At 47.0% G+C, this 15,295-nt stretch overlaps 1 protein-coding gene and 1 pseudogene across 1 annotated transcript in view; one reads left to right on the plus strand and one right to left on the minus strand.

Moving 5' to 3' along the window:
• Positions 1–647: 647 nt before the first annotated feature.
• Positions 648–15,295, minus strand: part of ptrh1 (peptidyl-tRNA hydrolase 1 homolog) — a 34,362-nt gene continuing 19,714 nt past the window's right edge. The window contains exon 5 of the mRNA XM_070863606.1: positions 648–951. Within this exon, the coding sequence (XP_070719707.1) occupies positions 757–951 (195 nt within the window). The 3' untranslated portion in view covers positions 648–756. The remainder of the gene's footprint in view (positions 952–15,295) is intronic.
• Positions 14,788–15,275, plus strand: LOC139232875 (putative ribosomal protein eS10-like; annotated as a pseudogene).

Here is a 15,295-nt window from a genome sequence, read left to right on the forward strand (position 1 = left end):
TTGGCCCCTCGAGCCTGCTCCGCCATTCAATATGATCATAGCTGATCTGATCTTGGCCTCATCTCCACTTCCCTGCCCGCTCCCCATAACCCTTGACTCCCTTATCATTCAAAATTCTGTCTATCTCCACCTTAAAGACATTCAATGACCCAGCCTCCACAGTTTTCTGGTGTAAAGAATTCCAAAGATTCACGACCTTCTGAGAGAAGAAATTCCTTCTCATTTCTGTTTTAATGGGCGACCCCCATTCTGAAACTATGCCCCCTAGTTCTAGATTCCCCCACGAGGGGAAACATCCTCTCTGCATCTACACTGTCAAGCCCCCTCAGAATCTTGTATGTTTCAATAAGATCACCTCTCATTCTTCTAAACTCCAATGAGTGCAGGCACAACCTGCTCAACCTTTCCTCATAAGAAAACCCCAAGATCTCCGGAATCAACCTCGTGAACCTTCTCTGAACTGCCTCCAATGCAAGTATATCCCTCCTTAAATAAGGAGACCACGATGGTGGTTTTGGAAAGTCCAGGTAAGAAATCAAGCTTCAAAGAGCACAGAAAACAGAGGGAGCTTTGAGAACATGTACACACAACTCCAGAGACAAAGTCAAACAGACAGGGGGAAGCACCTTGTTTTTATTTGGTCTTTTCCAGGTCTCTCCGCCATGGAATGTGCTAATTCCCTGCGTCCTTACTGCTGGCATTGATGACGCTTAACATTTACATCAATCGCTTTTCACATCAGTTGGCGGCTTTCCTTCAGTTGGTGGTTTGGATATTTCCCCTCTTCCAGTTCTGATTCAAGTCGTCCAGCAGATAATCGGTGCACTGTTCCAGCACCTGCATCACTCTGCACTGCTGGACTTCACTGAACTGGCCCAACTTATGATGAAGTAATCCACGCCTAGTTCTGTGCGGGGGAAAGCCAATGCCGATCAAGAGACGTGGCATAACCTTAAAAGATGCAAATACATTATTACACTATAGAAGGTATTTTGAAATGAACACTAAAGAAACCTGATTTGAAGCAGGTACCTAACTAACTAAGACTGGGAATAGGGTGGTGCAGTGACTTCGACACTAGTCTTTCACATCTGGAACCTGGATTCAAATCCAACCAATACTGAGGAGGTGAAAGTTCTGTCTACTGGTAGTAACAATTTTTCACTTTTTTTAAGATATTCAGGGGAACAGTTAGGATAGATAGAGAGCAACTATTTCCACTGCTTGGGATTCAAGGACTAGTGTGCATAATCTAAAAATTAGATCCAGACCTTTCACAGAGGGTGGGTAGAGGTTTTGAACTCTCTCCTGCAAAGGGCAATTGTTGTTGGATCAATTGTTTAATTTTAAATAGGGGATTGATAGCTTTCTATTAAGGGATACGGGCCGAAGGCAGGTATATGGAGTTAGGCAGCAGATCAGCCATGATCTCATTGAATAGTGGAGCAGGCTCGAGTGGCTGAATGGCCTCCTCCTGTTCCTACATTCTGAATTGTACAGGAAATGAGTTGTAGGCAGGCTCAAACCATTTCACAACTGTCATGGGTCAAAAGCTGACTGTCATTCAGCATCCCCACTCAGAGCGGTTGACCAGGAAAATGCTAAAATTCCTGGCGTGGTATTGCCCTTTTGACTTTGAAACTGAGACATGTTGTAGCAGAAGAAGCGAAAGTGGGAGCTTTATTTTGCACCTGACCTGCGGGTGCTTGATGCTGACACTTGGTTGAATGGTAAGCGGACCATGGTTCAATTGTACAAAAAAATACAAGTGGGGAAAAAAGCAATGAGGTACGGTTGATCAGAATTTCGGAAAGAAATAATAAGACTATAAATTAGGGGCTTTGAGGACATTCTAGCTACTAGATTAATCCCTGGGATGTCCTATGAGGAGAGATTGAGGAGCAGGAACCTATACTCTGGAGTTTAGAAGAATGAGAGGTGATCTCATTGAAACATAAGATTCTGAGGGGGATTTCCAGTGTTGATGCTCAGATTGTTTCCCCTGGCTGGATAATCTAGAACTCGGGCATAGTCTCAGGATAAGGAGTCGGCCATTTAAGACTGACATGAGGATGAATTTCTTCACTCGGAGGGTTGTGAATCTTTGGAATTCTCTACCCTAAAGAACTGGATGTTGAATTGTTGAGTGTATTCAAGGCTGAGATAGATGTTTGGACTCTAGGGGAAATCAAGTATGGAGATCGGGCAGGAAAGTGGAATTGAGGTCAAAGATCAGCCATGATCTTATTAAATGGTGGAGCAGGCTCGAGGGGCCGTATGGCGACTCCTGCTTCTATTTCTTGTGTTCTTATAAGTCAACCACAAATCTTGCCAAGTTTCCGCTCCCTCCTCCATAGAGGTACTGATTTTTGGTGCAGTAAATAGTACTGGTCTAGTACCTTTTGTATTGAAAAGATCCTGTTATGTTTCAAATAAAGTAATGTAACTGAGTACTGTAGACGTAAGTGTGACCTTAGTTCCTTTATTCTAACTCCAAAGTGCTGGTACAGCATGGGAGGCCTGCTTACATACAGTGCTCCCAAGGGATGCTGGGATCCCTTGGGACTCCAACAGGTACGCCCTCTGGTGGTGGTATAATACTGGTTACATAGGGTTGCATACATAGCATCACTCACTCCCAAAGTCAAAAGTACACTTATTTATAGAGTGAGACGATCTGGGGCCTTTCGCTCCCTAGTTGATCATCTCGGTACAAATGCAGGTGTAGGTGAGTTGGTTGGTTCTTCGCTGGGCTGCTGGAGATGGTGAGTTCAGCTTCGTGGTCAACCGTGATGGCAGTTGCCACTTGTGTAGTGTCGGAGGGTCGAAGTTGGTGGTGTCCTCTTCGGGTTACTCGTGATTGGTGATCATTTTCCAACAGTCCATCAACTCTTGGTCAGCTCCTATGGACTGGAGGGTAGCTAATGTAACACACTTTTTAAAAAGGGAGTGAGAGAGAAAGCGGGTAATTATAGACCGGTTCGCCTGACATCAGTAGTGGGGAAAATGTTGGAATCAGTTATTAAGGATGAAATAGCAGCGCATTTGGAAAGCAGTGACAGGATTGGTCCAAGTCAGCATGGATTTATGAAAGGGAAATCATGCTTGACAAATCTGGAATTTTTTGAGGATGTAACTAGCAGAGTGGACAAGGGAGAACCAGTGGATGTGATGTATTTGGACTTTCAAAAGGCCTTTGACAAGGTCCCACACAAGAGATTGGTGTGCAAAATCAAAGCACATGGCATTGGGGGTAATATACTGACATGAATAAAGAACTGGTTGGCAGACAGGAAGCAGAGAGTTGGGATAAACGGGTCCTTTTCAGAATGGCAGGCAGTAACTAGTGGAGTGCCGCAGAGCTCAGTGCTGGGACCCCAGCTCTTTACAATATACATTAACGATTTAGATGAAGGAATTGAGTGTAATATCTCCAAGTTTGCAGATGACACTAAACTGAGTGGTGGTGTGAGCTGTGAGGGGGACGCTAAGAGGCTGCAGGGTGACTTGGACAGGTTAGGTGAGTGGACAAATGCATGGCAGATGCAGTATAATGTGGATAAATGTGAGGTTATCCACTTTGGGGGCAAAAACACGAAGACAGAATATTATCTGAATGGCGGCAGATTAGGAAAAGGGGAGGTGCAACGAGACCTGGGTGTCATGGTTCATCAGTCATTGAAAGTTGGCATACAGGTACAGCAGGCGGTGAAGAAGGCAAATGGTATGTTGGCTTTCTTAGCTAGGGGTTTGAGTATAGGAGCAGGGAGGTCTTACTGCAGTTGTACAGGGCCTTGGTGATGCCTCACCTGGAATATTGTGTTCAGTTTTGGTCTCCTAATCTGAGGAAGGACATACTTGCTATTGAGGGAGTGCAGCGAAGGTTCGCCAACCTGATTCCCGGGATGGCTGGACTGACATATGAGGAGAGACTGGATCAACTGGGCCTTTATACATTGGAGTTTAGAAAGATGAGAGGGGATCTCATAGAAACATATAAAATTCTGAAAGGACTGGACAGGTTCGATGCAGGAAGAATGTGCCCGATGTTGGGAAAGTCCAGAACCAGGGGACACAGTCTAAGGATAAGGGATAAGCCATTTAGGACTGAGATGAGGAGAAACTTCTTCACTCAGCGAGTTGTTAACCTGTGGAATTCCCTACCGCAGAGAGTTGTTGATGCCAGTTCATTGGATATATTCAAGGGGGAGTTAGATATGGCCCTTACGGCTAAAGGGATCAAGGGATATGGAGAGAAAGCAGCAAAGGGGTACTGAGGGGAATGATCAACCATGATCTTATTGAATGGTGGTGCAGGCTCGAAGGCCCGAATGGCCTACTCCTGCACCTATTTTCTATGTTTCTATGTTTGGACTGCCCGTTCTGCCTGGCCGTTAGATGCGGGCTTGAATGGGGCAGATGTGACGTGCTTGATCCAATTGCGGGTCATAAATTCCTTGAATTCAGCACTGGTGAAGCACGGCCCATTGTCGCTGACAAGGACATCAGGCAGGCCATGGATGGAAAACATGACTCGTAGGCTTTTGATGGTGGCAGTGGACGTGCTTGCATACATTATTACACACTCAATACATTTTGAATAAGCATCCATAACAACCAAAAACATTTTGCCTAGAAAAGGGCCAGCGAAGTCAATGTGGATTGTAGACCACGGTCTGGACAGCAATGACCACAAATTTAGCAGTGCCTCCCTGGGTGCATTGCTCAGTTGAGAGCAAGTGTTTCAATGGCGCACACAAGACTCCAAATCTGAGCCGATGCCGGGCCACCGCACATGGGATCTGGCTATAGCTTTCATCATTACTATGCCTGGGTAGGTACTGTGTCGGTCACATATGAACGATTCCCTGCCTTTCTTAGGCAAAACCATATGATTACCCCACTAAATACAGTCCACCTGTATGGACATTTCATCTTTGCGCCGCTGGAACGGCTTGATCTCTTCATGCATCTCCGCTGGGACGCTGGACCAGCTCCCATGGAGGACACAGTTTTTTTACAAGACACAGTAAAGGATCCTGGATGGTCCAGGTCCTGATCTGGCAGCCCATAACGAGTGACTTTTTGTTTTCAAATGCATCCATCACCAAGAGCAAGTCTGCAGGCTGTGCCATTTCCACTCCGGTGGTGGGCAGTGGTAGCCGACTGAGAGCATCAGCGCAGTTCTCTGTGCCTGGCCTGTGGTAAATTACATAGTTATATGCAGACAGCGTGAGTGCCCATCTTTGGATGTGAGCAGAGGCATTGGTATTAATCCCTTTGGTCTCTGAGAATAGTGATATGAGCGGCTTATGGTCAGTTCCTAATTCTAACTTAAGCACAAACGGATACTGGTGCATTTTTTGCACCTTGTAAACACATGGCAGAGCTTCTTTTTCAATCATGCTCTAGGCCCTTTCGGCCTTGGACAAACTCCTGGATGCATAATCGACCGATTGTAATGTTCCCAATTCGTTTGCTTGTTGTAACACACACCCAACCCTGTATGAAGATGCATCGCAAGCTAGCACTAAACGTTTACATGGGTCATACAGAACAAGCAGTTTGTTGGAACATAACCGATTCCTGGCTTTCTCAAACGCAGTCTCTTGTGATTTCCCCCGTACCCTTGCTTAGCAACACATGTAGAGGTGCTAGCAAGGTGCTTAACCCAGGTAGGAAATTACCAAAATAATTAAAGAGTCCCAGGAACGACCGCAGCTCCGTCACGCTCTGTGGTCTCGGCGCGTTCTTGATGGCCTCCCGTCTTGGCGTCGGTAGGTCTGATGCTGTCTGCCGCGATTCTTCTCCCTAAGAACTCGACCTCTGGTGCCAGGAAAACACACTTCGAGCGTTTCAACCTGAGTCCTACACGATCTAGCCGACTTAGAACCTTTTCCAGGTTCTGCAAGTGTTCGATGGTGTGCCGATCTGTGATCAATATATCGTCCTGGAAAACCCCGGTGCGCGGAACCGACTTTAGCAGACTTTCCATGTTCCTTTGAAAAATAGCCGCGGCCGATCGAATCCCAAACGGGCATCTGTTGTAGATGAACAGACCTTTGTGCGTGTTGATGCAGGAGAGGCCTTTTGAAGATTCCGCCAGCTCTTGCGTCATGTAGGCCGAGGTCAGGTCCAACTTGGTGAATGTCTTCCCTCCTGCCAGTGTCGCAAATAGGTAGTGGGTACTGGTCCTGCAGAAAAAAACGGTTAATCATTACTTTGTAGTTCCCACAAATTCTGACGGTGCCATCGCCCTTGAGAACCGGAACAATCGGACTGACCCACTCGTTGAACTCAATCGGCGCAATGATGCCCTCTCGTTGCAGCCTGTCCAGTTCGATCTCCACTTTCTCTCACATCATGTGTGGCACCGCCCGTGCCTTGTGGTGGATGGGTCGTGTACCGGGAACCAGATGGATCTGTACCTGGCTCAAACAACGACGGGAACTTGCTCAAAACCTGGGTACATGAGGCATTGTCGATGGACAGTGTGGGGCCATCTCCTGGTACAATCCATAGTGGTCGTTCATGCACCACTCCATCATAGGAGACTTTTACTGCTGCACTGCCAATTACAGGGATCAGCTCTTTAGTGTAAGTTCTCAACTTGGTATGAATAGGGCTCAGCTTGGGCCTGTGTGCATTGTTGCACCATAGTCCCTCGAAGGCCTTTTTGCTCAGGATAGACTGACTTGCACCCATGTCCAATTCCATGGATACTGGAATTCCGTTCAGTTCAACTTTTAATATGATCAGTGGACATTTTGTGGTGAAGGTGTTTACCCTGTATACTTCTGCCTCCTCGGTTTTAGTCTCTAGTTCATTTTGATCAGCCATGGATCGGTCTACCTTTGCAACGTGGTGGTTTGCAGGGTTTGCAGCTCATCTGCACATTCACTGGAGGTGTCCCATTGTTCCACAGACTTTGCACGCATAGTGTTTGAAGTGGCATTGATGGACTCAATGATCACCCCCGCAGCGCCAACAAGATGTTAATTGCCTCGCATTCACACTTGATGGCGGACTCAGTCATCTGAGGTCGTGCAGCTGCAGGCGTGTACGTTCTGCCATATGCATTCCTGCCTGAAAACGACGTTACTTTGTGTACAGTACTTGCCGATGCTTCTTTATGCTGCGAAATTTGTTTGGTGTTATCGCTGATGGACATAAATGCCTGGGCTATCGTTATGGCTTTGCTCAGGTTCGGTGTTTCAACAGTCAATAGTTTGCGAAGGATAACCTCATAGCCAATGCCAAGCACAAAAAAAGTCTCTTAGCATTTGCTCCAGGAATCCACCGAATTCGCAATGTCCTGCAAGGCGCCTTAGTTCGGCGATGTAGCTCCTCACTTCGTGGCCTTCAAACCGTTGACATGTATAAAATCGATACCTTGCCATCAGAACGCTCTCCTTTGGATTTAGGTGCTCCCGGACCAGCGTACACAGTTCTTCATACGATTCGGTTGTTCGTTTCACCGGAGCAAGAAGATTCTTCATGAGGCCATAGGTTGTTGCCCCGCAGACGGTGAGGAGGATCGCCCTTCTTTTGGCAGCGTTCTCATTCCCTTCCAGCTCGTTGGCCATGAAGTATTGGTCGAGTCGCTCCACGAAGGCTTCCAAATCATCACCTTCTGAGCATTTCTCCAGGATACCAACAGTTCTCTGCATTTCCGCGTGATGGTTTGCTATCTATTACTCGTCGCCAGTTGTTATGCCTCAAATAAAGAAATATGACTGAGTACTGTAGATTTGAGTAAGTGAGACCTTAGTCTCTTTATTCTGACTCCAGAGTGCTTGCACAGCATGGGAGGCGTGCTTATATGCAGTGCTCCCAAGGGATGCTGGGATCCCTTGTAACTCCAACAGATGCGCCCTCTGGTGGTGGTAGAATGCTGGTTATAAGGTGCTGCATACATAACAGGTAACAGATAGCGAGCGGAGGGAACCTTCCCCCAAACTGCATTATGTTCTCTCACGTCCTTGATTTTGTACATTTAGAACTTGTACAGCATAACTGGCCACTAATAGTTCCAAAGTTGTCCTGCGATGCAGTGATTTATTTGGACTGTAGCTTTAAGAGGAAAGGGTTGGGTTTGGTGTGGTGGCACATTGTGGAGACGCACCGGTGCAGAGTAACAAACCTGGTTAGAGCTTTCAAGGGCAGGAAGGCATTAGCTAAGCTGATTCAAGGGGTTCTAGTATCAGGGATACAGGTTAAAAACTAAAGAGTGGAAGTAAGTAAGAAGGGAAGTGTTATGTATGCAACCCTATGTAACCAGTATTATTTTTTATATTATTATAATATATTGTATTATAGTATACTGTACCAACACTCTAGAGTTAGAATAAAGAAACTAAGGTCACACTTACTCACGTCTATAGTACTCAGTTACATTACTTTATTTGAAACATAACAACTGGCGACGAGATAACGAACCACCACGCGAAAATGCAGAGAACTGTTGGCATCCTGGAGAAATTCTCAGAAGGGGACGATTGGGAGGCCTTCGTGGAGCGACTCGACCAATACTTAGTGGCCAATGACCTGGAAGGGAGCACGAATGCTGCCAAACGAAGGGCGATCCTCCTCACTGTCTGCGGGACAACAACCTATGGCCTCATGAAGAATCTTCTCGCTCCGGTGAAACCAACAGCCAAATCGTACGAAGAACTGTGTATGCTGGTTCGGGAGCATCTAAATTCGAAGGAGAGCATTCTGATGGCAAGGTATCGATTTTACACATCAACGGTCTGAAGGCCATGAAGTGGGGAGCTACGTCGCCGAACAAAGGCGCCTTGAAGGACATTGCGAATTCGATGGATTCCTGGAGCAAACGCTAAGAGACTTTTTTGTGCTTGGCATTGGCCATGAGGTTATCCTTCGCAAACTATTGATTGTTGAAACACCGAACCTGAGCAAAGCCATAACGATAGCCCAGGCATTTATACCCACCAGCGATAACACCAAACAAATTTCGCAGCATAAAGAGGTTTCGGCAAGTACTGTACACAAAGTAACATTGTTTTCAGGCAGGAATGCATATTGCAGAACATACACGCCTGCAGCTGCACGACCTCAGATGACCCAGCGTCCGCCATCAAGCGTTACTGCGAGGCAATTGACACCTTGTTGGCGCTGCGGAGGTGATCATCGAGCCCATCAATGCCGCTTCAAACACTATGCATGTAAAGGCTGTGGAACAATTGGATACCTCTAGCGAGTGTGCAGACGAGCTGCAAACCTTGCAAACCACCACGCTGCAGAGGAAGACTGATTCATGGTGGATCAAACTGAACTAGAGACTAAAACTGAGGAGGCAGAAGTGTTTGGGGTCACACCTTCACCATGAAATGTCCACCGATCATGTTAAAAGTCGAACTGAATGGAATTCCAGTATCCATGGAACTGGACACGGGTGCGAGTCAGTCTATCATGAGCAAAAAGGCCTTTGACAGGCTGTGGTGCAATAAGGCACACAGGCCCAAGCTTAGCCCCATTCATACCAAGCTGAGAACTTACACTAAAGAGCTGATCCCTGTAATTGGCAGCGCAGCAGTAAAAGTCTCCTATGATGGAGCAGTGCACAAACTTCCACTATGAATTGTACCAGGAGATGGCCCCACACTGTTCGGCAGAAGCTGGCTGGGAAAAATCCGTTAGAACTGGGATGACATCTGAGCGCTTTCATACGTTGACGATGTCTCATGTCCCCAGGTTCTGAACAAATTTCCGTTGTTATTTGAGCCAGGCATTGGAAGTTTCTTGGGGGCGAAGGTGCAGATCCACCTGGTTCCCGGTAGACGACCCATTCACCACAAGGCACAGGCGATGCCATATCTGATGCGAAAGTGGAGATCGAGCTGGACAGGCTGCAACGAGAAGGCATCAGCGCGCCGGTGGAGTTCAAGGAGTGGGCCAGTCCAATTGTTGCGGTCCTCAAGGGCGATGGCACGGTCAGAATTTGTGAGAACTATAAAGTAATGATTAACCGTTTTTCGCTGCAGGACCAGTACCCACTACCCAAGGCAGACGACCTATTTGTGACGCTGGCAGGAGGAAAGACTTTCACCAAGTTGGACCTGACCTCGGCCGACACGACGCAGGAGCTGGCGGAATCTTCGAAAGGCCTCACTGGCACCAACACGCACAAAGGTCTGTTCATCTACAATAGATGCCCATTTGGGATTCGATCGGCTGCGGCTATTTTTCAAAGGAACATGGAGAGCCTGCTAAAGTTGGTTCCGTGCACCGTGGTTTTCCAGGACGACATATTGATCACAGGTGGGACATCGAACACTTGAAGAACCTGGAAGAGGTTCTATGTCGGCTAGATCGTGTGGGACTCAGGTTGAAATGCTCAAAGTGTGTTTTCCTGGCGCCAGAGGTCGAGTTCTTAGGGAGAAGAATCGCGGCAGATGGCATCAGACCCACCGACGCCAAGACGCGCCGAGACCACAGAACGTGACGGAGCTGCGGTCGTTCCTGGGACTCATCAATTATTTTAGTAGTTTCCTACCCGGGCTAAGCACCTTGCTAGAACCGCTACATGTGTTGCTATGCAAGGGAGATGACTGGGTATGGGGGAAATCACAAGAGGCTGCTTTTGAGAAAGCCAGAAATCTGTTATGTTCCAACAAACTGCTTGTTCTGTATGACCCATGTAAACGTTTAGTGCTAGCTCGCGATGCGTCTTCCTACGGGGTCGGGTGTGTGTTACAACAAGCTAACGAACCGGGAACATTGCAATCGGTCGCCTATGCGCCCAGGAGTTTGTCCAAGTCCGAAAGGGCCTAGAGCATGATTGAAAAAGAAGCTCTGGCATGCGTTTACGGGGTAAAAAAAAGTGCACCAGGATCTGGGCTTAAGTTCGAGTTAGAAACTGACAATAAGCCGCACATATCACTATTCGTAGAGAGCAAAGGCATTAATACCAATGCCTCTGCTCGCATCCAAAGATGGGCGCTCACGCTGTCTGCATATAACTATGTAATCCGCCATAGACCAGGCACAGAGAACTGCGCTGATGCTCTCAGTCGGCTACTGTTGCCCACCACCGGGGTGGAAATGGCATAGCCTGCAGACTTGCTCTTGGTGATGGATGCATTTGAAAATGAAAAGTCACCTGTTACGGCCCGCCAGATCAGGGCCTGGACCAGCCAGGATCCTTTACTGTCCCTTGTAAAAAAAACGGTGTCCTCCATGGGAGCTGGTCCAGCGTCCCAGCGGAGAGGCATGAAGAGATCAAGCCGTTCCAGTGGCGCAAAGACAAAATGCCCATACAGGCGGACTGTCGTTTGTGGGGTAATCGCGTGGTTTTGCCTAAGAAAGGTAGGGAAACATTCATACGCGACCTACACAGTCCCCACCCAGGCATGGTAATGATGAAAGCTATAGCCAGATACCAAGATTTGGAGTCTTGCGTGTGCCAATGCAACACTTGCTCTCAACTGAGCAATGCACCCAGGGAAGCACCGCTAAGTTTGTGGTCATGACCCTCCAAACCGTGGTCTAGGATCCACGTTGACTTTGCTGGCCCGTTTCTAGCCAAAATCTTTTTGGTTGTTGTGGATGCTTATTCAAAATGGATTGTGTGTAATAATGTCTGTAAGCACGTCCACAGCCACCATCGAAAGCTTATGAGCCATGTTTGCCACATACGGCCTGCCTGATGTCCTTGTCAGCGACAATGGGCCGTGCTTTACCAGTGCTGAATTCAAGGAATTCATGACCCGCAATGGGATCAAGCATGTCACATCTGCCCCATTCAAGCCCGCATCCTGCCAGGCAGAACGGGCAGTCCAAACCATCAAGCAAAGCTTGAAACGCGCGTCGGAAGACTCCCTGCAGACCCGCCTGTCCCGAGTCCTGCTCAGCTACTGCATAAGACCCCACTTGCTCACCGGGGTTCCCACTGCCGAACTGCTCATGAAAATGACACTCAAAACAAGGCTCTCTCTAATCCACCCTGATCTCCATGATCATATCGAGGGCAGGCGGCATCAACAAAGCATGTACTATGATCGCGCAAATTTGTCACGCGATATTGAAGTCAATGACCTTTATTTGTACTCAATTATGGACTGTCGTAGCCAAAGAAGGGAGTAGGGTGTTTGAGGTCAAACTTGCAAATGGACTAACTTGCAGAAAGCATTTGGACCAAACCACACTGTGATTCAGACAGCCCCGAGCAACCTGAAGAGGACACCACCAACTTTGACCCTCCGATACACACACACAAGTAGCAACCGACATCACGGTTGACCATGAAGCTGAACTCATCATCCCCAGCAGCCCAGCAAGGCCAGCTGTGCAGCAGCCCAGCGAGGGCCCAACCAACTCATTTGCACCTGTGTTTGTACCGAGACGATCGACTAGGGAGCGAAAAGCCCCAGATCAACTCACCCTGTAAATAAGTGTACTATTGACTTCGAGGGGGAGTGGTGTTATGTACGCAACACCTTGTAACCAGCATTCTACCGCCACCAGAGGGCGCATCTGTTGGAGTCCCAAGGGATCGCAGCATCTCTTGGGAGCACTGCATATAAGCAGGTCTCCCACGCTGTGCAGGCACTCTGGAGTCAGAATAAAGAGACTAAGGTCTCACTTGCTCAAGTTGACAGTACTCAGTCACATTGCTTTATTTGAGACATAACATTACCAACATCGACAACACAGCTTAGGTTATCTTTTGATTACTATTTGTACTGAAGTCGCAAATGCATTACGTTAGAATACTTTTACCAGTTTATTTAAAATCGTGAAGAACGGCTAGTGCTTACACCATATTTATGGTGTTGTTGACACAGTCACCAGAGGAAATCTTCACTCTGTTTACTTTATCTCTGGCTTTCAAAAGGGAATTGGATAAGTGCCTGAAGGGAAAAAAAAATGCAGGGCTACGGGGAAAGGGCGGGGGAGTTGGACTAGCTGACGTGCTCTTGCACAGAACTGGCATGAGCTCGACGGGCCGAATGGCCTCCTGTGCTGTAACCATTCCATGAATTATTATGCTGTCGGTAATTTTTTTAAGCTTCAACATCTCGGGCCCGGCCCAATATCTAAGTAAATTGTAGCACGTCCAGAGATTAAACAGCAGGCCTTTGTTACTCAATTGCGGTTACTGGTAATGTCAGGTTCCCTCACATGATCTCCCTCAACTTCTGAAGGCAATAGAATAAATACTTCACTAGACGGTGACATAGGCTATAAACAGCCAAATAGCTATTGGAGTAAACAGAAACATTGACGCACTGAAGATTTAACTATCTCCTCAGAAGATAAGAAAAATGATGAAGTTAGGTTTGCTGTGAAAAATTGCAGTACAAACTGGACCGGACACGATATTAACGAGCGGATTGTTGCTGACATTCCAAGGAGTTTCCTTGGCCACAGAAACAGGCCATTTGACCCGACTGGTCCATGCTAGTGTTTATGTTCCACACGAGCCTCCTCCCACCCTACTTCATCCCACCCTAATTCATATGAGAAAGAGTGAAGATTTCCTCTGGTGACTGTGTTAAGAGCACTATAAATATGGTGAAAACACTGCCGCTCTGCAAGATCTCTCTCTGATGGCTGTGGATCAACAATCAAATTTGGATAAGGCAAGCCGAGAAATGCTCCTTAAAAGATTTGACAGGGAGGAAGGAAATTTTAATACGGAAGCCACAGGGCCGTGATTTGCAGCCCCTATGGGTGTGAACGAGGTGCACAGGCGGCCACAAGGGCGCAAGCTCCGGGTTTTCGAGCACGAAGCGCATGCGTGAATGCCCGGAACTTGTGATCTGTCATGACAGATTGCACACATCCACGGGTGGAGATTTGGGCTATTTGCCCAATTTCTGCCCAGCCAATGCCCGTGAAAGTTTAAAAAAAATTAAAATAACACTTTTAGCAATCGTTTATGCATTAAAAATCCTGTGCAAAGAGGTAAGTTTATTTTTAGCCCCTTTAAAACATGTAAATAAATTTTGGGAAAAATTAAATTTTTGTTTTCAGTATTTAATTAAATGCCATTTTAATGAATTTTCTTACCATTGAGTGTATACTTCAAGACCTTCTTTTTCCTCACAAAATGTATTACCTCGTACCAGTTAACATTAAATTGCACCTGCCACCTGTTTGCCCATTCTGCTAACCTGTCAATAGCCCTGAATTAATGGTCGGAGGCTTCCTGCGGGGAAATGCCTCTGACCCACAAATAAAGTGCCCGCGTACCTGGTGGTCTGGCAGATACAGAGATTCACGATCCTGGGGCCTCTCCCGGTACCCACATGTAGAGGACCACGTATCTCAGGGCGCATGCGGTTCGCAAGCGCCCCTGGGATCACATGGGCCAGCCCAACCAATAAAAGAAGGGAATCCTCATTCATGCTTATGGGGATTTTGTATGTATGGAATATTTAATTTTGTGCCATTTTTCTTAATTTTACATATGTAATGGTTTTAAAAAAAAATTATTTGAAGTGTGGATGTCTTTTTTTGGGTAGTCCCATTCATACTTATCCGTTTATACAGGTACGAGGGCATTTTATTTAAAGCAATTAAAGTCTACACTTAATGGTAAGAAAGTCATCAAAAGGAGTACATCATCGTTGGTTTTATAAGTAGGGACACAGAGCACAAGAGTAAAGAAGCAATGAAAAATTTGTACAAAATATTTTAGGGGGTGCCATGTTAGAAAGGACATCAAAGCCACAGAGACCATACAGCATAGATTCACCAGGAAGATGTCAGGGATGGTAAACTACAGTTATGAGTTGCTGTCAGCCCATTATAAGTCAAGATGTTGATGCTGAAGAAGAACCGTATTGCTATCTGTGAGCTCCTCTTCAAGGAGGGTGTAATGGTGGCCAAGAAGGATGTGCATATGCCAAAACACCCAGCGCCGGCAGACAAGAACGTCCTTAACCTGCAGGTAACGAAGGCTATGCAGTCTCTGCAATCTCGTGGTTGTGTGAAGGTGCAGTTTGCTTGGCGACACGTCTGCTGGTACTTGACTAACGAGGGCATCCAGTACCTGTGTGACTACCTTCACCTTCCCTCCAGAAATTGTTCCTGCCACTCTACATCGCCAGACCCGTCCTGGGATAGCCAGGCCAAGGCCTAAAGGTCTGGGTGAAGACCGTCCAGCTTGTGGTGCTGCGGAAGCTGGCAGAGACACTTACAGGCAAACTGCTCCCCTTGGTTCACACAAGATGGCTGAAGCTGGTGCCAGTGTCGCTACAAACTTCTAGTTTAGAGGCAGATGTGGCCGTGGACAACCTCAATAAATGTATACAAATTGTTGTGC

The sequence above is a fragment of the Pristiophorus japonicus genome, chromosome 20 (assembly GCF_044704955.1).
Source record: "Pristiophorus japonicus isolate sPriJap1 chromosome 20, sPriJap1.hap1, whole genome shotgun sequence".
Lineage (NCBI taxonomy): Eukaryota > Metazoa > Chordata > Chondrichthyes > Pristiophoridae > Pristiophorus > Pristiophorus japonicus.